Here is a 27492-nt window from a genome sequence, read left to right on the forward strand (position 1 = left end):
CTCTCTCGCTCACACACACACACACACACAGTCACCAAAGTTCTACCACGTCACAAAAGTCACAGTGTAAGAAGGGGTAAGTAGCAGCTGACAACACCCCACTGAGGGGTGGACCCTGGGCAGGTGTCCAGCCCGACTCACCCACTAAGTGACGTTCACCCACACATCCATCTCAGCCTGTATGAGCTTCAAGGTCATGCCCCAGCAAAGCAACAGATTTCCATATGCCATGGGCCATCAGGGCTGCTCAAAAACACTGGGAAGTGTGTGAATGACAAATCTGCTCGTGCTAAGAGTCCACTCCACTTCTAACTCCACCGAGGAACAAACGGAAGCCAGGTGAACCGATCTTTCACCTTCACCGCTGACTGTGCAGGTCTGGGTACAGAATGTCCCATGCAAGGGCACCTGGGGGCAGAATTCGGGAGGTGCAACCGACTCCCTAAGCTCAGAGGTGGGGAAACGGTGACCCAGAGATGGTGTGTGGCTTGCTCCAGGCCCCGGCGACTTCACGGCAGGGAGCAGTGGAGTCAAGGCCCTGACTCCCAGGTCAGCCTTCTCTCACAGCCAGAAAGGCCCCACATGAGCTCCATGCAGCTTTTTTGAAAATAAGAGTCCACTAAAAGCAGGGACTCAGATACCTGCAAGCCCATGTTCAGAGCAGCATTATTCACAATAGCTAAAACTTGGAAGCAACCCAAGTTCCCATCCATGGATGAACGAGTAAGCAAAACGTGATATATATATATATATATATATATATATATACACACACACACACACACACAATGGAATATTATTCAGCCTTAAAGAGGAAAGAAATTCTGACATATGCTATAACACGGGTGAAGCTGGACGACATTATGCTCAGTGAAATAAGCCGGACGCAGATGGACGAATACTGTATGATCCCACTTATGTGAAGCACTTGGAACAGCCAAACTCACAGAGATAGAAGGTAGAATGGGTGTTACCAGGGCCCGGGAGGGGTGGGAAATTAGTGTTTACTGGGTACAGACTTTCAATTTAGGTTGATGAATGTCAGTAAAAGCATACACTTTTTTTCCTAACCTTTAAAACGGCTAAAATCTGCCCACGAGAAAGACTCCAAGTTACTCTTGGGGCTTGCCATTCAGGAGATGGAAGTAGCAGCCGTCACTGTCGATCGTTGTTCTTGCTTTCAAAAAGCATTTAAAAAAAAAAAAAAAAGAAATACAAATGTTTCCCCAAAGAAGAAAGAGCCCTGTGGTCTGAGGAATGTCTGCCTTGCGCACATGAGGACCTGAATGACAAACACCAGGACCTGCCACGGTTTGGGCTGCCAACAACAGCAGAACTCAATACATTGTGTCAACCGCGGGGCTTTGAACTTCCTGGATTTGTCAATGGATGTCACAACCTCTGTGTTATTTAAACAGATTTTAGTATTTAAAGCAGATCAGGTTTGTTTTTTAAACATTCATTTCGATCCTGAGACAAATTTCCTGTTTGTTTAAGGGAAAATAAAGAGGAACAGTTGTTGATGGGAACCCGCCAGAGAGCCGTGTATTTGGAAGAGAAGCAGAGATTTAGCTTTGCTGTTTGTTATTGTTTTGATGTTACTGTTGTTGTTGTTGAAGTACATAGGACATAAGGAAAAAGTGGTCAATAGCAGCGAGGATACAAGGCCCTTCACCGTAACTGCCCCGGTTTCAGCCATGCACCTCCCACGTAAACTGGTTATAGGTTTTCAAACCCTGTTTCATCCCATCATCTTGCCTTTGCTCAGCAAGTTTTCTCTACCTGGAATAATTTCACAGGCCTCCTCAAACAATCCCTATGCACCTTTTGAAAATCCATTTCTAAAACTTTTCCTGAGTGGATCAGAAGTTTCTTCTAGGGGCTTCCATAACCCCTTACCATTGCACACATCAAATTCTACTGAAATGGTGGTCTCCCCACACTGGAGGTGAGCTATTCATCTTTGTGTGTTTGGGGCCCGGCAACAGAGACTTGCATACAGTAAGTGCCTGAAACAGTTTACACGAATGCACTGTATCGTCAGAGCTGGTAACATAACCCCAAAGGTCACAGTGTTGTTTATTTTTAAATCACTTTTCGTATATTAGGGACATTGGAACCCAGACCTGAGAACCCTGGGGGCAATCTCTCTGTCCCTCGTCTGTGCTTCTTGGACCAATTACCTCCATGGGGCTCCACAGAGAAGAGCTGAGACTGGCTCTCTGGTTCCAAGTCCAAAAATGCCAGGGAAGATTCTGATTGGTCCCTGAACCAATTGACTGTGGCCTGGGAAACAGAGTAATGTAAGAACATGGAAGCTCACCCTTGAACTTCGTGGTTGGAATGGAGGAAGGAAGGTTTCCCTGGAGGAAGGTAGGGAAAGTGCTGGGCAGACAGAAGAACAGCTGTCTTCTATACCCTTGCCATCGAAACCATCTGGGAGCTTGCAGGAGATGCAGGATCTCAGGCTCCATCCCAGACCGACTGAGTAACATCTCCAGTGGAACAGACCCCTGGTGACATGCACGCACACTAAAATGTGAGGTGTTCTGCTCCACACCATCCAACTCCAGCACTGGCCAGATGGTACTGCCACATCTCCAGGGAAAGGTGAACTCCAGCTTTCTCACAGGCTGTAGAGGCACATGTCAGACTGTCCTGGAGTCCATCTGTGTTTCAGATTCACATATGAATGTAACCAACCCAGCCTTTCTTTTAGGTTAAAGAGTAAATCTAATAAAAATGTATAATCTCAGAACAGGCTGTCTTTCTCGCCTAGGACCAAAGAAACTATGCCAAATCCACTAGACAGAAACCACAGCTAAGGCTGAGAACTCTGTCTGGTGTTTTATTTATTTATTTATTTTGGGGGGCTGCATTGGATCTTCATTGCCGTGCACAGGCTTTCTCTAGTTGCAGCAAGCGGGGGCTACTCTTCATTGCGGTGCGCAGGCTTCTCATTGTGGTGGCTTGTCTTGTTGCGGAGCACGGGCTCTAGGCACGTGGGCTTCAGTAGTTGTGCCATGCAGCCTCAGTAGTTGTGGCTCACGAGCTCTAGAACGCAGGATCAGTAGTTGTGGCACACGGGCTTAGTTGCTCCATGGGATGTGGGATCTTCCCGGACCAAGGCTCGAACCTGCGTCCCCTGCATTGGCAGGCAGATTCTTAACCACTGCACCACCAGGGAAGCCCCTGTTTGGTGTTTTTAAAATATGGAATTAATTTATTCAATATCAATCCTATGATTTATTCCAGGATCAGTTAATGACAGACAAATCACGCTAAACTCCAGGCAGAGCTATTAACAGCATTTGGTATCACCTCATTAAAATATACAATGAGCCATTACTTTTTCAGGTATCAAAAAATGACATTTACCATAAGTACACTGGGACTGAGAATATAGCTGAGGAACGTAAAGAGATCAAGGTCACGTGAAGAAAGGATAAATTCTAAACCTAGAGAAACCTCGGATGACTTTTAACAAACTCCTACATTTTATGGAAAAAGCAATAATAGAACAAAATTAGGAAAAAAAAAAGTGACATAAATATCTAGTTCATGGAAGGTAAGGGAAGAAAGTAACCAAAATTTAAAGAGGTCAGGGACTTCCCTGGCAGTCCAGTGGTTAAGACTCCATGCTCCCAAGGCAGGGGGCACGGGTTCAATCCCTGACCGGGAAACTAAGATCCTGCATGCCTCACGGCATGACCAAAAATTTTTTTTAAAAATAAAGAGGGCAGGGCTTCCCTGGTGGCGCAGTGGTTGAGAGTCCGCCTGCCGATGCAGGGAACACGGGTTCGTGCCCCGGTCCGGGAGGGTCCCACATGCCGCGGAGCAGCTGGGCCCGTGAGCCATGGCCGCTGGGCCTGCGTGTCCGGAGCCTGTGCTCCGCATGGGAGAGGCCACAACAGTGAGAGGCCCGTGTACCGCAAAAAATAAAAAAATAAATAAATAGGGCAAAAAATGTCCCGGGTGTCAGGCTCAGCAGTGTCACATGTATGAATTCATCTGCTCCTCGCAACAACCCTCCACAGGAGGGGAGGGTGCTTTGTCCCATTTTACAGATGAAGAAACTGAAGCTCCTTGAGGTCAAATATCTTGCTCAAAGCACACAGTCACAAAAAGGGAGGAGTGCAGACTCAAACCCAGGTCTCCTGGTTCCTGTGCCAATCCTCCTTTTCCACTTCCAAGTTAACCCTCAATGGTAGCTCTGCTTAACCCTGGAGATGTCAACTTGACTCAGTAGCTCTCAACCCTAGCTGCACAACAGAATCTCCTGAGAAGTTAGAAAACAAAAACAAAAACAACTGAAGTCCTGTCCCATATCAATGAAATTGGAATATCTTATAATAAGGTCCAGGTATCAGCATTTAAAAAAAAATTCCCTAGGAATTCTCATATGGGGCCTCTCACTGCTGTGGCCTTTCCCATTGTGGAACACAGGCTCCGGACGCGCAGGCTCAGCGGCCATGGCTCACGGGCCCAGCCGCTCCGTGGCATGTGGGATCCTCCCGGACCGGGGCACGAACCCGTGTCCCCTGCATCGGCAGGTGGACTCTCAACCACTGAGCCACCAGGGAAGCCCCCCTTTTTTTAAAAAAATTAATTTATTTATTTTTGGCTGTGTTGGGTCTTCACTGCTGCATGCGGGCTTTCTCCAGTTGCTGCGAGCCGGGGCTACTCTTCATGGTGGTGTGCGGGCTTCTCATTGCGGTGGCTTCTCTCGTTGTGGAGCACAGGCTCTAGGTGTGCGGGCTTCAGTAGTTGTGGCTCGTGGGCTCTAGAGCGCAGGTTCAGTAGTGGTGCACAGGCTTAGTTGCTCCGTGGCATGTGGGATCTTCCCAGACCAGGGCTCGAGCCCGTGTCCCCTGCATTGGCAGGCGGATTCTTAACCACTGCGCCACCAGGGAAGTCCCTAGTGATGTGTTCTTAATTTCAGTAAAAGTATCTACAAAACTGCCAAAATTCACAGAACCACTTTATAACATTGATGAATAAGCCAGAACCTGGTAAATAAGACATCATCATTACCATCATCAGCAGCATCTTCACCACAGGAATCATTTATTACACCATTTTACATTACCACCACAGTGGATGAGGGTTTCAATGTCTTCACATCCTTGTTCTTATTTGTCTTTTTTTATTATAGCCATCCTCGTGGGAGTGAGGTGGCGTCTCACTGTTGTTCTGATTTGCATGTCCCTAATGGCAAGTGCTGCTGAACATCTTTTCAGGGGCCTACTGGCCATTTACTTATCTACTTTGTAGTATTGTCTCTTCAGACTCTTTGCCCATTTTTAAATTGTGTTATCTTTTTACTATTGAGCTTTAAGAGTTCTTTACATGTTCTAGATACAACTCCCTTATCAGATATATGATTTGTCTGTGAGTTGTCTTTTCATTTTCTTGATGGTGTCCTTTGCAGCTCAAAAGTTTATAATTTTGATGAAGTCCAATTTATCTATTTTTTTCTTTTGTTGCTTGTGCTTTTGGTGTCAAAGCCACATTTTGAGTAGCAAGGAATTCTAAATCACTATTCCAACCAACACCTTAACTAATGATTCACTATACATGAATCATACCATTATATCACAGTTTCCTTTTTATAAAGCCATTCATTCATTCTACCTTCAAACATTTATATTCTACTTTAGAACATGATCTGTCTATCCAAATTAAGTACTACTCTACTTGATTTATAATGAGTTTCCAATGTGAATTTTAGAAGCCAATATCATGCTATGTGATATGAATACAAGACAACAGAAATCTGAGAATTAGGAGATGAAAGAAGCATGTATATTTAATGAAAAAGTCTAGAAAACCTCAAGTAGTAATTCTCCAAACATATTCATAGTAATTTTGAAGAGGCTGGTGACTCGTTCTTTAAGGTAGGAATAGAGGAATGGAGTGTTGAGATTATCTAATCTATCCCCTAAATTTCAGCACTTTAAAGATGTCATTCCATTGTCTGTTGGTATTCATAGTTTCAGTTGAAATGTCAGTTACTTTTAAAATTTAAGGTAATGTCGTTTTCCTCTGGTTGACTTTTAAGATTTTCTCTATCTTTGGTTTTCAACATTTTAACTAGGATATGCCTAAGCATACTTATTTTTCTTTGTATTTTTAGTTTGGGGTTTGGTGAGATTCTTGAAGCTGTGGGTTGATGTCTTTCAGCAGTGTTAGAAAATTCTCAGCCATTATTCCTTCATATACTGCTTCTCTCCTTACCTTCTAGAATTCCAAGTACATATATATTAGACATTTTGACAATCTCCCCCATGTCTCTTATACTTTGTTCTATTCTTTCCATTCTTTTGTCCTCTCTATGCTTCACTAATCCTGTAACACTGTGTCCAGTCTGCTCTTAGACCCATCCACTAAGTTATTAATTTCACACATATTTTTTCCATTCAATAATAACTCTTTGATTTTTTTTTACAGATTCCAATTTTGCATTGAATTTCTCCCATCATTTAATTCATTTTTTCCACTATTTTCTTTAACATATTATTCATAGTCACTTTTAAGTTATCACTAGCTCCAACACCCAGATCATTTGTTGTCATGCTCTCATTATTTTTTCCACTTAATTATCAGTCATGTTTCCCTGCCTCTTAACATGTCTACAACTTCATTATGTTGAACACTGCATGTAAAAGAACTATAATCAGGGATTGAGTGAATCAGAGATGGGCTATAGCTCTAGTAAGGCTTAGTCCACCTCTACTTTATCTAGTTCTTCAGGTATGGCCCTTCCAGACTTGTGTGTAAGAGCCTGGTAGATCTCTAACTTCTCATCCCTATAAGTTCTGCCTTTCAGAAATTTTGACCTTAGCTTTTTAGCTTCCCACCCCATGTAGATTCAAAATCTGGCAACAGTCTTCAGGGGAAGAGTCATTGTATATTTGCTTCAGGCTCCTCTTTTTAGCAAGATTTTGCCTCCTAAGTACCCCCAAGATTATGAGCTTTTGCTTTGCCTTTCTGGGCCAACCAAGCAGCCTCCAGAACTGCTCCAGAGTTCAGCAAACGTCTCCTGGGAATACTGGACTTGCCTTTGGGGCTCCTCTAGTTTCCAATCCATCAAGCCAGTTCCACATGACTGCCAAAAGCTCTGCTAGTTTCTCTTTCCCACAGAATATTTCCTTTTCTTGGACAAAGTCAGATCCTTAGGCCACACCCAGAATCAGCAAATATCCTTCACCTCCCCCCAACCCCATGAAGAAAATAGCCTGTGTCACTCAGTATACCTAAGAAGGTTCTTCCTTCTTTGGAAATTTATTTAATTTAGTTCTCATTGCTTTCACAGATCTCTGATTTCTTTAAAAATATGATTTTTGCAATTTACTTGTTTTTCCCCTAGTTGTTTCAACTGAATGTTGGCCTGTCACGATGTACAACAGTCTACTCTGAAGTAGAGGATTTCCGTTTACTATACAGATGAGAAAACTAAGACAGAGAGAGATGGTAAGACACTGGTTTTCAAACCAGATTTGGCTGACCACTACTTCCCTAGAGCCACCTTGGATGTCATCATGGTGAGGCAAGGTGGGGAGGCTGTATTTGATTTGTTCTGAACATCTTCCTGATCAGTGACAATCTTATTAACTCATCATTACAATTGAAATTAGCTTTGTATTTTCATCATAGCCTAGGATCTTGTATATATCAGCCGAGGGCAACAGGACTTTCTTAAGGGCACAGTCTCTTTCTCTTCAGACACAGAGATTCAGATATGATGCAACTGATGATGATTAATAAGGCAGACTGGAGGTGAGAGGAACATACAGTTTCCTTTCCTCACAATGCTCTCTGCTGGGGGGAGGAAACTCTTCTGCTTTCCATCCTTTCCATCTCTTCCAAGTTCACTCTAATGGGAAGAATTAGTCATCTGATCGTACACTTAATGAGGCTCATTACACTAGTTAGTGGGATTCCAGTGTTTTAAAGGCAAGAATCCAGACTCCACATGATTTATTTCTTCTCTTGAATCCATGCAATAAAATTTTCTTTACCCTGTCTTCACCTGTTGGGGGGTGGGAGTGGAGGATGGAGAGAGAGCCATGCCTCCTATAGGGAGCAGAAAGCCTTAAGTCTCTAAACTAAGGTTGAGTTTTTCAACTCAACTTTGTTTCCCACTTGCCTACTATTCTTTGTCCATATGTTCTCTTAGTCCATATACCAAGAAGGGAGAAGTGGGTAGAAGAGTTCAAGTACCAGAACTCTGAACCCTTTAACACATGCTGTAGGCTGAAAAGACCCGTGTGTCTTTTATGCCATCTGACACTGATCCCTTGGTTCCAGCTTCAGAAATCTGTGACCTTTGGACCTTTTATCTTGGACTTGCAATCTTCCTGGATCAGCAGTGCAGAAAGTGTTGGCTCTCCCTCAGAAAGGGTTGAGTGTCAGACTTTTCTCTTTAGTACTCACATTTCTCAAGAGGCCATATTAAATCATGTCTGCTGGAGCAGTGTTCCCTGGTACCTTTGGGGGGGCTTCTTCCTTTCACCTATCTCTCTGGGCATTCCACTTCAGCTCATCCTAAAATACCTGATTTGGTTGGGTTTTTTGTTTTGTTTTGTTTTTGTTTGTTTTATTTTCTATAATATACTACAATTTCTTTGAATAAAGGGGCTATAATTTGCCAAGTATTGCTCCTTTGCCAAGAACTATAAAGAGCAAAATAATGTAGACATACTCAGGACATCCAATCGTCAAAGACAAATGGAGAATTTGAGACTACTCTAATTTTCCTTCAAATTCAATTCAGTGACAGCCTGGTATAGTATTAATAGATTCTTCATTCTAGTACTTTTTCTCAACTTTTTCAGTCTCATTTTATTCAGTAAATGTACTCACTTACTGACAGACTTACTTTTAGAATGATGGATTTCTGCCAAAGTTATTTTTCAAACTTTGCCTTGTTGATTAAAAAGTTCTATCAGTCTCCCAGCTAAGCAGTACTCTGTGCTTCTGGAAAGGAGGAGCATGCAGCTAAGGCGTTTTTATATTCTAAGTTATTTTGATCCTCTCAAAGAATAGATCTAATCTCTGCAGTCTATTTTTAGAAATGAAGTGAATTTAACTCAAAGGAGCTTTAAATAAAAGCACCATAATTATACTTACTCCAAGGTCATGAGGATTTTTTTAATCTCCATTTAACAACAACTGCAATTCACGTTATTGTTATACTTAGTAATAATGGAGGTGAAGGAATAGATTTACCAAAAGATATACAACAAGACCTGCTTAAAGACAGGAAATGTGGTGCTCATTTGGCAAAACGCTTTTTGCTACTTCTAACCTGCCTTCTTCCTTAATCCCAACAATTCCTGATGAAATATCAGTTGGGAGAAGTGAGCCTATGATGTCGAGGGCTATATCCCAGCTCCAGGTCTAGTCACACCCAGTTTTACATGATCAGAGAGTGAGAACTCCTTAGAAATGTACAAAGCTTGCACAAGACTCACTCTACCAGCTCAGTTCCACTTGAGGGATTTACACAAACCATGAAGACTTTCTAACTTTTTTTTTTTTTTTTTCTTGCGGTACGCGGGCCTCTCACTGTTGTGGCCTCTCCCGTTGCGGAGCACAGGCTCCGGACACACAGGCTCAGCGGCCATGGCTCACGGGCCCAGCTGCTCCGTGGCATGTGGGACCTTCCTGGACCGGAGCACAAACCCGTGTCCCCTGCATCAGCAGGTGGACTCTCAACCACTGCACCGCCAGGGGAGCCCCTTTCTAGTTCTTGTTACACAACTCTTGGCACTCACTGCAAAACGTCAGTGGGTCACCTGTGCACTCTTTTGCTATGGACTGAATTATATGCCCCTCCTCCACCCTAAATCCATATACTGAAGCCCTAACCTCCAATATTATGGTATTTGGAGATGGGTCCTTTGGAAGGTAATTAGGGTTAGATGAAGTCATAAGGGTCGGGTCCTCATGATGGGATTAGTGACCTTACAGGAAGAGGTCAGAGAGCTTGTGCCCTCTCTCTGCCATGCAAAGACACAGCTGAAGACAACCACCTGCTACCCAAGAAGAGAGCTTCTTCCAGACACCAACCCTGCTGGCACCTTAATCTTGGACTTCCCAGCCTCCAGAACTGTGAGAAATAAACGTCTGTTGTTTAAGCCACCCAATCTATGACATTTTGTTATGGCAGCCCAAGCTAAGACATAATTCCTTGCTCTTTTGGAGAGTTTACAAAAGGAAAGCTAAAAAAACAACAAACTGTTTAGGAAGAAGCTTTCACTGAATTAGAAGTGAAAAAGGAAAAGGGCTTTGAGTTATTGCTGGAAGGACACTAAGGCCAAATTCCCTTCACTGAGCCCCTCGCTAGGAACTAGAGAGGCAAAAATGAAAGGCAAGAACCTGCCCCCAGCACCCCATTCTAGGTTAGCTACTTCCAGAGGTTACTAAGCAAATAATTTCAATACCATATGATAAGTGCTAAGAGACGGGTATACTCAGTGTTGCAGGAACAAGCCCACATCGAGATGATGCCTGAGCTAATCTTGAAGGACAGATAAGAATTACCAGGTGAGGAAGGGGGAAAAGGGCTTTCTACGTAGAAGGAACAGCATGAACAAACTCACAGACGCTAAGCCACTGGGTATGATCGGAAAATGCAAAGTGTGAGTTGGGTGGAGGCCACCATTAAAGCTGAAGGAAACCTGAAGAGAAAGAAAAAACCAGTAGCTGGAAACTGCTTTTTCCCAGCAAGGTATTGAAAAAACTCCCATGGGAATCCTATTCCCTTAAAGACCGTGGGCAGCTGGGTCCAGGACGACTGGGCGTGTAGCATGTCTGGACTTGGACTTCAAAAGAGCTCATCCCAATCTGTTCTTGTGCCGTGTCCGTGGGAGAGCAGTGGGCCAGCACTCTGAGAGTCCCCAGTGTCCCCTTGCTGTCACAAACTCACTGACTAACCTCAGGCTGGCCGTTCCCCTCTCCAGATTTCAGTTTCCCCCTCCCTAAGACAAAGGAATCATCTATAAAGTTATTTCTCAGGGACTGAGTTTTACTCTCTCACTTACACCTTTTCTTTGAAAGGGATGGGGGAATTTTATTCATTCCTTGTTCCAGTGAGAATTTTCAAGAAGCTTAAAAAGACAATCTTTACAGACTTAAAACATTTGTAGGAAGTAGATAAGAGAGATGAAGATAGGGGGAAAACAAAGACAGGGAGGCAGAGATGAGGCTATGACCCCAAGTCCACGCCAGAGATGTCTACTGACGCAGTGGGGAGGGGACTACACGCAGCAGGGGAGGAAGCAGCTCAGGAGTTTGGCTGTAGCCACAGCCGTGAAGGTCCATATGGTCAGTCACACAAGGGGTGTCCCTAAGATGCAGGCAAACGGACTGCTTGGGAGAAGCCATTTAATGCCAGTCTGTCTCCGAAGTTTAAACTGAAAACATCATTACAGACATTCAAATATATGTTTCAAAAAAGCACAGAGCAGTTAATTTAGGAAACCTGTCAACTGCCACAGTGAGGCCCAGTGTAGTGACCCAGAGGGAAGAAAATGTCTTGTCTTGTTCCCATGCCATTTACAAGGTACACCCCGTGTACAATTTAGGAAGCTGAGAATAGAGAAATCTGCACCACGGTCCTCGCCTGGGTTCCATTACAGGAAGCAGAAAGTCTGAGTGCAGGGAGCTGGCGGTGCAGCCAGGAGCCCCGCCCGCCTCCAGCAAGGAGACAGCTCAGCAGAGGCTGCTTTTCTCTGAAGAAACGGTAAAGCCTGTGGAGCAGAAGCAGACCAATAAATACTTCTGCAACGCTACCAGGAAGCCTGAGCTCACTTTCTTTACATTGGCACTGAGCTGAATATTGATTAGAAACCCTCTCCAACCATGACATTCAAGAGAACTGGTGGCCGGCGCCCAGAAGACTGAGGCACCACTCTGTGGGTTCTTCACTTTCCCCAGTAAGTGAAAGCCCAGACCGTCTGCAGTGCAAAGACAGGGTCAAAGCCAGAGGTGGGAGGGTCTGCTGGACCCAACACCTGGGCTTCCCAGGGAGCAGCAGGAGAGGAGGCTCAGCTGTGCTTTCTGAGGATGGCACCACTGCAGCACCCACATCGGATTTTTAAAACTGAATTATGGGCTTCCCTGGTGGCGCAGTGCTTGAGAGTCCGCCTGCCGATGCAGGGGACGCGGGTTCGTGCCCCGGTCCGGGAAGATCCCACGTGCCGCGGAGCGGCTGGGCCCGTGAGCCATGGCCGCCGAGCCTGCGCGTCCGGAGCCTGTGCTCCGCAACGGGAGAGGCCACGACAGTGAGAGGCCCGTGTACCGCAAAAAAATAAATAAATAAAATAAAAACTGAATTATAACATAAATACAGTAAAATGCACGACGAGCTTGAATTTCAAGTGTAGGGCTTGTTGAATGTTTACACCTTGAAACACCCATGTAACCACCACCAGACAGAGAAGGAACCTAGGTTCCTTCCCAATCAATACATCTGAATCACCTATGTGGCTGTAGGCTCTTTTTTACTGCAGTCTACTATTCTACTGTATGGAGAGATCAAACTTTATTTCTCCTTGTTTGATGTATGGTCTATTTCCTCAGTTTGGGGCTGTCATGAGTAAAACTACTGTGGATATTCCTATCATGGATTTAAAAAAAATAACAGTCTTACTGAAATAGAGTGCACATACTATAAAATTCACCCTGTTAAAGTGTACAATTCATAGCTTCTTTAGTATAGTCACAGTCATGCAACCATCGCCTCTAATTCCATACCACTGAACATGTCTTGTGGGCATACGTCTTCATTTTTCAATTGAGTGTACACCAGGAGTGGGGTTGCTCAGTTATAACAAACCTTATTTAGCTTTAGTGCTTTCTAAACCAGAAACGTTATGCCACACCCTCACCCACACTTGGTATTGTCAGCCTCTTTCATTTTAGCCGTCCTGGGTTGGGGCGGGTGGTGTGTGTGTGGTTCCACATCAGATTTAAAACCACTTCTGTCTCAAATCCCCATTCTCTTACAACCAACCTGGCACAGACTGTAAGCTGCATTCCACTACTTAAGACTCATCCAACAATCTTTAGGATTGATCCTTCTTCTTTTCCTTTTTTTTTTTTAAATAAACACCTGTGACTTCCAAAATATTCCATCAAATGATAAATTAGGTTCCCCGAGTTACTTGAAAAATTGAAAAAAGAACTTTAAAACCCATGGTGCCACTTGAATCCAGTAATTTTAAATTCCTCTTGACACTAGAATGACAAAATGGAGCAAAGCAGAAGCAAAGGTTCTCTAACTACAGGTCAGAAGTTCTCAAACTGTAGCCAAATACAAAGAGCGCTTCAAACGTTCCTCCATCTGCAAGGGAAAAGCTCATTCTTTTCAATTAACATGGACAAACATTAACTGCGCAACATACATTACTTCATAGAATTCCTGCAATATTTCTGTGAAGTTATACAGTTACTCCCATTTTACATATGATAAAATGGATACATACAGAGGCAAAGGAATCTTTTTAAAGTTACACTGCTGGGGAGTGGGATTCTTATCCAGCTCTCTCTGTCTCCAAAATGTGGGGCTATTCGTCACTACTCTCTGCTGTTGCAGCTTCTTAGCCTGGAATATGACAGGTCACTCTATAAATCTCTGCTGAATAAACGTGCTGAATATACATTTTCTTATAAAGTAACTTGAAAAAATTTTTTTCAGGGAAAAGAAAACCCTCATAAGAAGCATAAGGGGCTTCCCTGGTGGCGCAGTGGTTGAGAGTCCGCCTGCCGATGCAGGGGATACGGGTTCGTGCCCCGGTCCAGGAAGATCCCACATGCCGCGGAGCGGCTGGGCCCGTGAGGCATGGCCGCTGAGCCTGCGCGTCTGGAGCCTGTGCTCCGCAACAGGAGAGGCCACAGCAGTGAGAGGCCCGCGTACCGCAAAAAAAAAGAAGCATGAGTACTGAAACGGAGTCATGCATTGTGTAATTCTTAGAGTGAACAGTCAACCACCCAAGGATAACATGAAAATAAGAGTAACTGACTGGCTTCACAAAAGATAACGGCAGGACTTGATTGGATCCAAGTGGTTCACACAGCGTAGCTCAACCTAGATGTCAGAGCAGGGATATTTCAGTGGAAAAAGCACCAGTTCACTGGGCTCAGAACTGGGCTGGTTTTTCCCTTCAAGTGAGAGTAAGAGATGTCCTCACAACCTCAGGCCTTGCATTCCCACCTTAGAAATCCTACTGTAAGCAGCGTCAGCATTGCTATTCCAAATTGCCGGGTGTTTGCTGCCATTTGACCACACCATTCAGAGCTTTTTACTTCTCTCTGTGCACCCTTAAAACGTTAGGATTTGGGAGACTTCCCTGGTGGCTCAGTGGTTAGGAATCCGCCTGCCAATGCAGGGGGCACGGGTTTGATGTCTGGTCCGGGAAGATCCCACATGCCGCGGAGCAACTAAGCCTGTGCGCCACAACTACGGAGCCTGTGCTCTAGAGCCCACGAGCCACAACTACTGAAGCCCACGTGTCTAGAGCCCGTGCTCCGCAGCAAGAGAAGCCACCGCAGTGAGAAGCCCGCACACTGCAACAAAGAGTAGACCCCGCTCGCCGCAGCTAGAGAAAGCCCGCGTGCAGCAACGAAGACCCAACGCAGCCAAAAGATTTAATTAATTAATTTTAAAAGTTAGGATTTGGGAGCTCAACACTTTGGGAGAGAAGGTTTGGCAATTACTCGATTTCCCCTTTTGCTGGAGTACACTTTATATGTTTCGTCCTTCACAGATAGCTAGAACATTCGAGAAGTTAGAAAAGGAATTCATTCCAAATAACTGAAGGAGAGGTGTCTCTTTGTATCCCCCAGGGCACCCCCAGAAGTCACATGACAAGAAGACAGATGTGGAAATGTAGACAGAGAGAGCCTGTTCCCCTCATAATCGACCCCCCAAAACCACCCAGATATGCACAGAAACAATCAAATAAAATTACAAACACAATCTAACGCTAGTTTACATGGTATCAGGCAATTCATTATTGACTGAAAAAAACCTTTCCTGCCACATAGTTGACTAACAGACTGGCTATTCTGGAGTCACATAAACAAGCACACCTGCTTGTACTTAACTGCCTGGCCTTACAGTTAGATGCAGTCTACTTACAGAAAAGCAAAAGCATCCGAAATCTTAACCTAAAGAACCACTGGGTCAGTTCAAAGTGACGATGCAGAGTCAGGAGGGGAAAAGCCAGTTTGGACGACTTTTTGTAAGGGAGTACATTTTAAACAGGAAAAAAATGAGCAAATGACTATCTATAAGCAAATTCCACTCTGGGGGATAAAACAGGAGAACGAGCCTGGGGCGGGATCCGATGGGGTACTTGGGGGCCCCGGGGGGCCAGGCCACCAAGATGTCTCTAAGGCACAGCGGGAGAGAAGAGCTATTTTCACAAAATGGCACCAAGTAAATACCTACTAAGTCTTTCAGATCCACATGTCATTCCTTTCTATTATGTGTCAAAACTTAGTTGTCCCATAATCAAACTCTGCTTCTTCAGATTTCCCCAAAACTGCTTCCTTTTATGAGCTCTGATTAACGCCTGCTCATTCTCTAATGACACGGGCAGTTGCTGCTGCCTGAAGCTTGCCCTCTGGTTTGGGCACATACAGGCCATGAAATGCTCCTTGCTAATTACCCCATGTCCGGCCATACCTCGGGGGACTTAGTTCTAGTGATTGGGATAGAAGATCTTCATAAGGAAAGGTGAACTCAAACTGGATTAATGGCAGAATTAAGGGAAGGAATATGTACATTACGAGAGCATCCCTGGGGGCAGTGGAAGGTAACTTCAAGAGATACATGTGGGATTTCACCTTTGTTTCTGACATGAGTGCACAAACCTGACAAGATGTGTAAAATAAGATCAGTGTGTTTAAGCATTCACTTGGCACTCATTTATTTGAGGCTATCCTACAGTGAACCAAGGACACACTGATTCATCCCCCCAACGGAGGCTTCGTAAACTTTCCCAATTAACTGGCCTTTGTGTTGCAAAAAATCACTTTAATTTAGGTGTTATAAATTGTCTTGGATACTGACAGCACTCCTATAAACCTTGCAGTCAGAACATTTACAGAAATTCCGGGCATTTCCTTTAAAGCAAATTCATTCAGGTCAAAAGTTGAGAAATCCAGAATCGTTATCATATTTTTGCAGTACAGAACATTGTGATGATCAATGGCACTAAAAATAGCCCAGAAAAAATTAGGAGTTCATAATCGGAAACAAGAAAAACAACAACCTTATCCGAAATAGCCAAATGTCCATTAACATCACTCACTTCCTTAGGAATTATTTTGACAATAGGAAATGGAATATAATTTTTTTCCCTTTAATCCAAAACTGTATTTCCCCTCCCATGTGTCCTCTGGGAAAACCTTGCTTATAAATGAATCATTCCCAGATAACCAGCTTCTTGCTGACTGTTTCCATACAGCTCAACAAACACAGAGAAGCTCCTGAACTTGCTATTTCACGTTCCTGTCGCTTCAGTGGTGATGTCATGGAAAGACATAGACATGTTATTATTGCCCAGCTAGAGACCGTAAAGGAAAGTATGCTGCTGCCTCTAGGTTTTCATTTTCCAATGAAAATTATTTTCATTGCCCTAGCCGCTTAGACTGTGAAAAAGAAAAATGATTTAATTAGGAAAACAGTCATAATTTTGTAAGCTCATTCTTTCAACATAAAAATTACATGACAGCACAGCTTCATTGGGTTTGATCATTTATTTTCATCGGACCATTCTAGTACACATCAAGGTGCTGAAGAACAGCTCGAGGAAGTAAATTAAAAAAAAATAGGAAGCTGCTCCCCAGAAAGGAGTGTGGAGTCTTAAGAAGCTGAGAAAATGGGAAGAAATGCAAATAGCAAACTGAGAGAAGTGGCCTTCTCTTTTGTGAGTGCCTTTTACCATCCAGGAGGGGAGGAAAGACAGCAACAGGCTCTGCACACCCAACAGATGGTGATGGAGATGATGAAGATGATGATGATAAAGAAAAAGAAGTAACTGTGCTCGTTTCAGCAGCACATATACTAAACCCAGAATGATACAGAGAAGGATGACATGCAAATTCATGAAGCATTCCATATTTTTTTGTAACTATGGGAGCTGAGAGATGTTAACTAAATATATTGTGGTGATCATTTTGTAATATATACCAATATCAAATCATTATGTTGTGTACCTTAAACCAACACAATGTTATATGACAATTAAATTTCTATAAAACTGTTTTTTTTAAAAAAAAGGAGGGCTTCCCTGGTGGCGCAGTGGTTGAGAGTCCGCCTGCTGATGCGGGGGACACGGGTTCGTGCCCCAGTCCGGGAAGATCCCACATGCCGCGGAGCTGCTATGCCCATGAGCCATGGCCGCTGAGCCTGCGCGTCCGGAGCCTGTGCTCCGCAGCGTGTGAGGCCACAACAATGAGAGGCCCGCGTACCAAAAAGAAAAAATAAATAAAATAAATTAAAAAAAAGGAGAAGAGTAGTAACGAAGCAGGAAGTAGAAGGCGGAGGAGAACTAACACTGTTCAGCATAGACTAGATCTAACGAAAGCGAAACATGATGGGGATGGTTAACTATACTTCCAGGACTTGTCTGTAGTCTGTTCTTGAGTGTGTGTGTGTGTGTGTGTGTGTGTGTGTGTGTGTGTGTGTGTGTGTGTGTGTGTACGCGCACGCATGCATGTTTGCATGCACCAGAAATTGAATCTAAGTCAGATTCCAGAACCTGGAAGATTTGTTTACTTGTCACCTCCTCAGAAATTCAAGGTGTGACTTCACGTTAAGCTCTGGAACTTCTCTACAAATATATCTAATAAAAATTCAGTGGAGAAAAATATTATGTTATTTAGAAGTCATAAAATCTGTGTGATTCCAATATAAAAGACACTAAGCTTCTTTTATTTCTTTTTTTTAAATTCCACCAGAAACAGCAAGCATTTCACCCATGGTCTTGGGAGACATTTGAAAATTCCGAACATCAAACCCTGACAGCATCTGTTGAGGACACTTTTACAAGTACATCCTATATTTAAAACAGGTTGAATTTTATCTAGTAAACTCACATAGCCAAGCCTCCTTCTTAATTCAATATCTTGCCAGTAGGTCAAGAGAAATGTCAAGATGTCACTGGAAAAAGAAAGATGTCAGGCCATGCTCCCAAGACCTGGCCAAACAGCCTGAGAGAGAGGCGGTCGAAACTCAAGAGAAATTCCTACCCACTCAAGAGTTCTTCATAAGGATGAATCAAACGGAGGCTAAAACTTACCAGTATAGTCTTCTCAACTCTTTTAAGAGAAACTCCTAAATGGGAAACACAGTTCAGGACTTTGGTCCTTTTACTACACAAGGATGTGTTGTTATGGGGACAGCTTTGCAGGCTCTCTGGCAACCCTGGGTATAATTAAGGCCAGTGATCACAGAACAGCCAGAGGTGGTCTCCATGGAGACTAACAAACACACATTTCCACAGGCACAGCAACTGTTCTGAATCAATGACTCTTTATATAGGTTTAAAAACATTGTGAATGGTACATCAATTGCTTCCTTTGTTAGGGAATGCCTGATTAAAAACACGGTGAGAGAGCTGGTTCTCCTGCACCCTGAATTCTCAGCAGTGCCTAGATAGGCCGTTCCCAACTCAATTCATAACCTAGAACTAGTGAATACAAATGGAAAATCCAGACTCAGGAATCACTGGTTAATCTTGAGGAAGAATTAAACTAGTGGTCGACAGAGCCAAGGAGGGCCAGCCAGTTGCCGGCACTCACTATTCCAGGGCTGTCTAAATATTATTCAACCCTCTAGCAAGGTAGACATTATTATTATACTTGTTTACAGATGAGAAAATGAAGCACACACCTAGAAAGTGTGGCCGAGCTGGGACTCAGAGCTAGGTCAAAATTAAATCTTGGTCGGGATTTAAGTAACTTTACATAATGCTCTGTGTTTGCATAGCACTTTGTGGTCTATCTTCTTATACATTCTGCCTTTTTCTTGAAGCGTTGAGGAGTCAGGTTCTAGAATTTTCTCAGTTTGCAATATTTCACCCCTTGTTCCTTGCCTCCTTGCTCCACTTCTACACCCACCACACGCTCCAAGTTCAAAGACTCACGTGGGACCCCATGTCAGGAGGCTGCACCGGGCTTCCCTGGTGGCACAGTGGTTAGGAATCCGCCTGCCAGTGCAGGGGACACGGGTTTGAGCCCTGGTCCGGGAAGATCCCACGTGCCGCGGAGCAACTAAGCCCATGCGCCACAACTACTGAGCCTGCGCTCTACAGCCCACGAGCCACAACTATTGAAGCCCACACGCCACAACTACTGAAGCCCACGCACCTAGAGCCTGTGCTCTGCAACAAGAGAGTCCACCGCAATGTGAAGCCCACACACGGCAATGAAGAGGAGCCCCCGCTGGCCGCAACTAGAGAAAAGTCCACACACAGCAACGAAGACCCCACGCAGCCAAAAATAAAGAAATTAATTAATTAATTTTAAAAAGAGCTAAACCTATAAAACATATAGATAAGTCATAAAGTAAAACCTTACTGACCTTAGATTTAGCAAAGATTTCTCAAATACAACCAAAAAAAAGAAGGTTGCCCCGTCTTCCACCTGGACTGCATGCGCAGCTCTAGCCTAAGCAGCAACGGGAAGGGAAACCCCATTCCCTAAGCATGAACTGTGACTGTCCAAACTCTAAATAAGAACAGGGACAAACATTCCAATTAACCACATACGGCCTTTATACGTAATCTTCCATGAGAGAAGGGATTTGGTAATAGCGATGGAAGAAGGTCATATTGCTCAGTGGTTTCCTACTTTACTCTGATCGGTTCTATTAAAGACTTTTTAAATCTGGCACATGTTTCATTAAGTAGGCACTGACAGGTAATGATATGGTTCCCCGCAGATCATCATTATATATAATCCTACAACTGAATGTCAATGCCACCAGCGTTCAGTCCCAAGTATCAGATACAGTCAGCACTGTCAGAGCTCGATTGAATCACAACGTTTTTGAACTATCTTTAGATCTTCTAGTCCAGACCCCTTGCTTTACGGATGAAAAAGCTGAGGACTAGAGGGGTTCGGTACATAGTGATCAAAGCCGAAGAGTCTTTCCTTCCCTGAAACCCCTGAAATCCGAGTTCCCCTGCCACGTGACTCAAGGAACAGCCTCCTTCCTATCTTCGCCCTTCCGCCAAGGCTCAGGATAAAGGCTTTTCATTTTCTCTAAAGTTAACCCCCCCACACTCTTTCCATTTCCCTTTGAAACTTATTCTCCCAATTTCCCCTCATTCTCTAGCATCGTGAAATCTCTGTATACAGGTGTCTTCCAGTTTCAAGCACGCCCAAGTCCTTCTTTTCCTAGAACAGAAGTTGTCTTCGTTAGATCTACCCACGACCAATCACAATCTTCTATCCACTTTTTATGTATTCTTGAGTATTTCTGATCCTGCTTTTGCCCCACTCCGACCCCTGCCCTTTGCCTAAAACTGTTTCCTCAAAGGTCAGCAAAGTCCTTGCTCTAGTCTTTTCTCAGTCGGATCTCTTTGACCTCTTGGTGGCATTTTGCTTTACTCCTTAAAACTCTCCCTTAGACTTCCCCGCTCTGAACTCTCCTGATCCCCCTTCTACCTTCCGGCTATTACTTCTCTCTCCTGCTCATTATTGGTCCCTGGCATCTAAGTATCGCCCAAGCTAAGTTGTAAGCCTCTTCTCTGTTCTCCCCAAATTCTTTCACTCTCTCAGTGAGCTCATCAATTTACACATGTTCTTGATTTCAACTCCATCTTTCTACAGGCGAAGCCCAAATGGACATGCAGAGCTCCAAGCCCTTGCCTACATTTGACCCCATGTTTCCAACAAAAAAGAGCTCCATGTAGATGTTTTAACACCATACACATTTGTCTAAAATGTATATCACCAGCTTTCCTCCCCAAAGATGTTCTTTCACAATCACCCCCATTTCTGTCTGTAATGCCATGGATTTCCCATGTCTCTAGCTACAAACCTTGGAGCCATTTGTGACCTTCCATACCCATCATTCCTATGTCCAAACTATCCCCCCATCTGTTCTAAAATGATTTGTCTTTGTTATCTAATTCTTTTATCACATCACAGAACAATTATATGGTAAGTTGTGTACTTAAAATTTATTTTCCTTCTAATTGTAAGTCAAGTTTGGCCTTTCACCTTTCTTCTTGCCATCACTACCTTGATTCACCTCCCTTCTGAATGGTTGGAAGTCATTTCCAATCTGTCTTAAGCACTGCCGCTATATTAACCTGCTTAAAACATTACCCTTGGTCAGTCTCATTCTGAGGTTCACAGTAGTCTCTGTGGCATGGCTTTTAGGGATACCTATAATCTGACTCTCCTATGCCCAGTTCTTCCCTTCCCCTCTACATTCTCCTCCTCCTCTAGCTAAATTTATTTCCTCCTGGTTCCCCACCTGCACATCCTTCTGTTTAACCTCTCTGCCTGTGAGTTTTTCACAGAATCCATATTCTCCTCTGGGCCAATGGAACATCTTTTTGAGTCACTTTCTAAATATACTGGCACCCAGTAGAGTCGCAATGACATGGGGGAAAGGCTGTATTGCTAAGGACAATTATGTTGTATTCCAAATGTCAGCACATTTTGATGTATAAGTGGTCCATTATGATTTGCAAATATTTTCTCCTAGACTGTGGCTTATCTTTTCATTTTCTTAATGGTGTCTTTTGAATTACAAAATATTTTAACTCAAATGCAGTCTAATTTATCAATTATTTTATGGCTCATGCTTTTGGTGTCATATCTAAGAACTCTTTGCTTAAACCAAGGTCATTAAGATTTTTTCCTGTGTTTTCTTCTAAGAGTATTCTGGTTTTAGCTCTAACATTTAGGTCTATGATCCATCTTGAATTAACAATGCAAGGCAAAGGTCTAACTACTTTTTTTTCCCAGCATACGGACTGTTACAGCCTCATTTGCTGAAGAGAAAACCCCTTCTCCATTGAATTGCCTAGGCACCTTTATCGAAAATCAATAGACCTTGGGACTTCCTTGGTGGCGCAGTGGTTAAGACTCCGTGCTCCCAATGCAGGGGCCTGGGTTTGGTCGCTGGTCAGGGAACTAGATCCCACACGCATGTCGCAACTAAGAGTTTGCATGCCGCAACTAAGAGTTTGCATGCCACAACTAAGGAGGTGGTGAGCCGCAACTAAGACCCAGTGCAACCAAATAAATAAATAAAATAAAATAAAATCTTAAAAAAAATACATTGACACCCTTAAAAAGAAAAAAAGAAAATCAATAGACCTTAATGTCTACCCTTATGCCAATACCAAGATGTCTTGATTATTCTAGCTTTATAGTGAGTTCCAAATTATGTAGCTCAAGTCCTCCAACTTTGTTTTTCTTTTGTTTTGGCTACTGCATTTCCAAATAAATTTTAGGATCAGTTTGTGAATTTGTACAATTTAGGAAGAATTTCCATCTTAACAATATTGAGTCTCTCCATTTATTGAGATCTTCTTTAATTTCTCTCAGAAAGGTTTCATAGTTTTCAGTGTATAAATCTTACACCTCTTTGTTAAGTTCCTAAGTATTTTTTTCTTTTTGATGCTATTGTGAATGGAATTGTTTCCTTAATTTCATTTTTTTGCACATGACTGTTCATTATTAATACATAAAACTACAACTGATCTTGCACCCTGAGACCTTGAGAAATCATTTATTAGTTCAATTAGGGTTTTTATAGATTCCTTAGGATTTTCTATGTATAGGATAATGTCATCTGTGAGTACAAACAATTTTTTTTTCTTTATTGCACTGCCCGAAACCTCCAGGATAACGTTGAATAGAAGTGGTGAGAGTGAAATTGTTGTGTTGCTCCCAATCTTAGGGGGAAAGTATTCAGTTTCACCATTAAGTATAATGCTAGCTATAGGTTTTTCATAGATGTCTTTTATTAAACTGAGGAGGTTCTCTTCTGTTACTAGTTTGTTGAGAGTTTTTATCATGGATGGATGTTGGATTTTGTCAAATGATTTTTCTGTACCTATTGACATGATCATGTATTTCTGTTCTTTATTTTATTAATATCACATATTAATTTTCACATGTTAAACCAACTTTGCATTCCTGTGATAAATCTCATTTGATCATTGTGTATAGTCCTTCCTGTAGGTTGTCAAATTTGGTTTGCTAATGTTTTGTTAAAGATCTATGTTCATGAGGGATGCTGGTCTGTAGTTTTCTTACAATTTTTTGTCTGGCTTTAGTATCAGGGTAATTCACCTTACAGAATAAATTGGGAGTTATTCCCTCTTCCTCTATTTTCTAAAATAATTTGTAAAGAAAAAATATTTCTTCTCTAAATATGTGATAGAACTCATCAGTAATGCCAACTGGGCCTGGGCTTTTCTTTGTAGAAAGATTTTTAAATTACTACTTACATTTATTTACTTGTTATGAGCATATTTAGATTTTCCATTTATTCTTGAGTCAATTTTCCTATTTTGTGCCTTTGGGGAATTTGTCCATTTCATCTAAATCACCTGTTTGCTGGCATAAAACTATACAATACTTTTAGTTTCTATAGGATAAGTGGTGATGTCCCTTCTTTCATTTCTAATTTTGATTATTTGTATCTTCTTATTTTCTTCATCAGTCTAGCTAGAGGTTTGTCAATTTTGTTGATTTTTCAAAGAACAAACATTGATTTTCTCTATTGCTTTTCTGTTTTCTATTTCATTACTTTCCACCTTGAACTTTATCATATCCTTCCTGCTGCTCATTTTGGGTTTATTTTGTTCCTATTTTTCTTGTTTCTTAAGGTGCAAGCTTAGGTTATTGATTTGAGACCTTTTTTCTTTTCTACCGCCTTCTGGCCTCTGTTGTATTTGATGAGAAGTCATCTGCTGATTGTCACTTTTTTTTTCTTCTAACCTTCTTTCTTCTTCTTCTGGAATTCTTATTATACATTTGTTGATATTCTTGATGTCGTCCCACAGGTCTCTGAGCCTCTGTTCATATTTCTTCAATTTTTAAAAAGTCTTTGTTCTTTAGATTGAATAATTTCTTTTGTTCCACCTTCCAGTTCACTTATTCTTTCTTCCGCTCCCTCAAATATGTTGCTGGGTACCTCTAGAGAATTTTTCATTTCGGCTCAGTTACTGTACTTTTCAACTCCAGAATTTCCATTTGGTTCGTTTTTTAAAAATCATTTCTATCTCTTTGAGACTCTGTATTCATTGAGTCTTTCCTTTAATTCTTTAAACATGGTTTCCTTTAGCTGTCTGAACATATTTAAATAGCTGCTTTGCAGTCTTTTTCTGCTAAGTCCTACCTCTGAGGATAGACATTCAGACACAATTCCTATTGACTGCCTTTTTCCTGTGCATGGGTTATGCTTTCTTGTTTCTCTGAATGCCCTAATTTTCACTGAGTACTGGACATTTTAGATAGTATAGCAACTCTGGATTCTGACTTTTTCCCAGAGCATTTTCATTGGCATTGTTGTTTTGCTTGTTTAGTAATTTGCCTGGACTCAGTCTGTGAAGCCTGTCTCCCATATAAGGTATCATTGCTGCGGTCTTCACTCAATTTTTTTTCTTGCTTTTATTTTTAAGCCTGTCTTCCTAGGGATCATCCCCAGTCTGCATAGCTTAGTGTTCTGGCAAAGACTAGTCAAGAGCTTTTGCTCAAACACCTTAAGCCAGAAAGCTTTCTCTCTGCTTCTGACTCTGTATGTGGGCTGGGGAGCACATTCAAACTTTAGGATGTTTTCATGTCTGCCCCGGCTTTTCTTACGGCTGGTCTCTCACGTCTCCTCTGTGTGTGCACACAGGCTCTGTTGACCAGGGACGTGTACGTGTCTTGGGCATCCTCCATCTCTGTGCTGCTCATGCACATAGACTAAGGTAAATCTGGCATTTATGGAGAGCTAGCAAGCCCCTGATGGCTGTCTCACCTCCCAGAACTACCTGGTAAGTCCCCAGCTAGACCACTGGTCCATTGCTTGCCCCAAAGAGGTAAACTCAAGCTAGTGGAACTTCCTGTTCATTTACCACCTAGACGGCCCCTTTACCTGACAATACTCCAAAGAGGGTGAGCCCCTTCTGGAAGCAGCAGCAAGCCTGTTGGTTTACACAGCCTGCCCTGCTCTGGTTGAAAGAGAATACTTACAGAGATGGGGAGAAGGGAATGAGAGCAACCTAAAGCAAGAGCACCACTAACTCATGCTGTTCCTACCCGAAGTTTAGGAGTTTTCATGAACAAATGCCTCTCAGTTTGTTGTGTGCTTTTGGTCAATTTTTAGAGAGCTGAAATGGATATCTTTGACAGTCTTTTTCCAGCTTTCTAGTTGCTTCTGGGGGAGAGGATTTATCAACCTCGTCATTCTGTCATGCTCTAAGTCAGTATCACAGCCAATCTTTACATTTTTCTGGAATGTGAATCATTAATGCTATTAGAAAGTAGACAATGCAGGTGGAAACATCGCTGTGAAATCTTACTTTCAAATAAAAACGTTTGTTTTTGCTTTCTGGGGGAGAAAAATTCAGCCAACAAACATAAAGATGGCTAAAGGCACAAGTTTAAATGATTACTGTATTAGATTAAATTAATTAAGAAATCTCACTCAGTGGAAGCACACCTAGGGCACTGTAACTTGACTCCTTCACAGACTTTAGGGAAATGAAATGCTCCACTAGAAAGAGCTAGCCCCAAAGCATTAAGATCCTGCATCCCAGAGCTGATTTTTCTGCTCCTTCTTATTTTCCCACCTCTCTATCTTATGCTTCTACCATGGTCAATACGCGCTGGGCATTTTTATTAGTCCCTTTTTTGAATGGTCCATCAGAGTCCCCCTATCAGCCCATCTGTCTGTTTTCCTTTTTCAATTGCCTCTGACGGGCTGAGACCTTCTGGGCAAGTCACTGGAGCTCTGGACATCCTCACAGCTCCCAGGAAGGAAGATAAGAACTGCCCCATGCATCCGGGGGTCCAGTCTCTTCGAGCAAGAGAAGGCTTAGAGGTGTTTTGTTTTGTTTTGGCAAAACCTCTCTTTTTCAGATGGGAAAATTAAGGCTCTGGGAAATTAAGGGGCATACTCAGGTCACCTTCCAGGAATGTGATAGAGATCAGTATGTCATGCTGATAAAATACGCAGAAACCCTCAGAAATTGTTACCTGAACAAGCGAAGGATCAGGCTCAGGGCCAGGGACTAGAGATGACTCCGTGAAGACCAACCTGACTCTGAGAACACTGGACACAGGGCTCCTGAGATGGATTCTTCCCACCCCTCTCCTGTCTCTTACCTTAGCAAAGAAAATCCAGGCTGCACACTGCCCTGGGGTCATAAGGCTTTTTAGCTTCACTGTGCTGACCATGAGAAAGAATCCTAAAAATCCACTGGAAGGAGAAAATATACTTTTGTTAGTGAGACTTGCCTTCCTATAGCCAGTAGCTAACTACTTCCTGTTACAAAAATTAGTCGATATTTAGTTATTACACCACCCCTATCTCATCTCTGTTTTCTAGTGATCTCTGGATAAAAATACCCAAAATTTAAAAACCCATGAAGCTCTACTATGCTAAGGAGCTATGAAGAGATCATTGCCCTGGAGGCAGGGAGTGGGTATAGAAATTTGGGAGATCTCTGGCTAAATCATGAAAGAAAGAAAAAAAATCTGGAGGACAGTATCGCCTGCTTCCTCCTATATTACTTCTGGAGCTGGGTGCTTGCCAAGGTAGAGCTTCATCTTTTTTTTCAAGCAGAACAAACTGTTAGGAAAAGACTTCCAAAGAAACACTCGCCGTATGAAGTCAGAGGGTCTGGACTGGCCCCTTGGTTCAAGGTAAGAACCTAAAGGGGAGGGCTGCATAACAGAAGTCCCCCAAAGCAGGGTGACCTACACAGACGCTATACTTTGGGAATGATGTGTGAAAGAGCCCTCACCTCCCAAGGGAGCCTGAGGCTGGACAGCACGTCGGGGGGCCATCCGGAGGTTTGGAGCTCTACGTAGCTTTGTAGCTCCAGGGTGTCGGATGCCAGACTGCCATCTGACCTCTATTATAGGTGCTGGGGCATGGCTCCCACCCAGATCATGAGCCCTGAGAGGGAGGGGCCCAATCTTGGGCTTCTCCATATTCCCCAACAGAGCCAAATAAGGTGCCCTGACCATAGCATGTATTACATAAATGTTTGGCAGGTGTACTTGGAAGCAGGTTGAATTGACTTAAACGCACCTAAGGCCAAATTTCACAGAAATGTGCGCCTTCATTTCATTAGATTCGATTAGGTCACAGCCACATTCTTGGGGCAGGACCAGGGACAGGGATTAGGTTTCCTCTCTCTATATTTCAGCCTGTTTGGCCTAACTACCCACAAAGTTTGCACAGGTCTGCACTTGCAGTCATGGGAGCCTTGGCCGCGCTGATTAAGGCGT

General features: G+C 43.0%; 1 protein-coding gene across 5 annotated transcripts in view; it reads right to left on the bottom strand.

Annotated features, from left to right (window-relative positions):
- Positions 1-27492, bottom strand: part of TMEM241 (transmembrane protein 241) — a 107632-nt gene that overhangs the window by 17211 nt on the left and 62929 nt on the right. For 4 of the 5 annotated variants that reach the window (XM_060028786.1, XM_060028784.1, XM_060028785.1 and 1 more), the window contains exon 13: positions 26362-26455. In XM_060028786.1, the coding sequence (XP_059884769.1) occupies positions 26362-26455 (94 nt within the window). Of the gene's footprint in view, positions 1-2833; positions 3146-26361; positions 26456-27492 lie in introns of those variants that run through there. The other variant, XM_060028787.1, reaches the window with a different exon arrangement.

The sequence above is a fragment of the Delphinus delphis genome, chromosome 13 (genome assembly GCF_949987515.2).
Source record: "Delphinus delphis chromosome 13, mDelDel1.2, whole genome shotgun sequence".
NCBI lineage: Eukaryota > Metazoa > Chordata > Mammalia > Artiodactyla > Delphinidae > Delphinus > Delphinus delphis.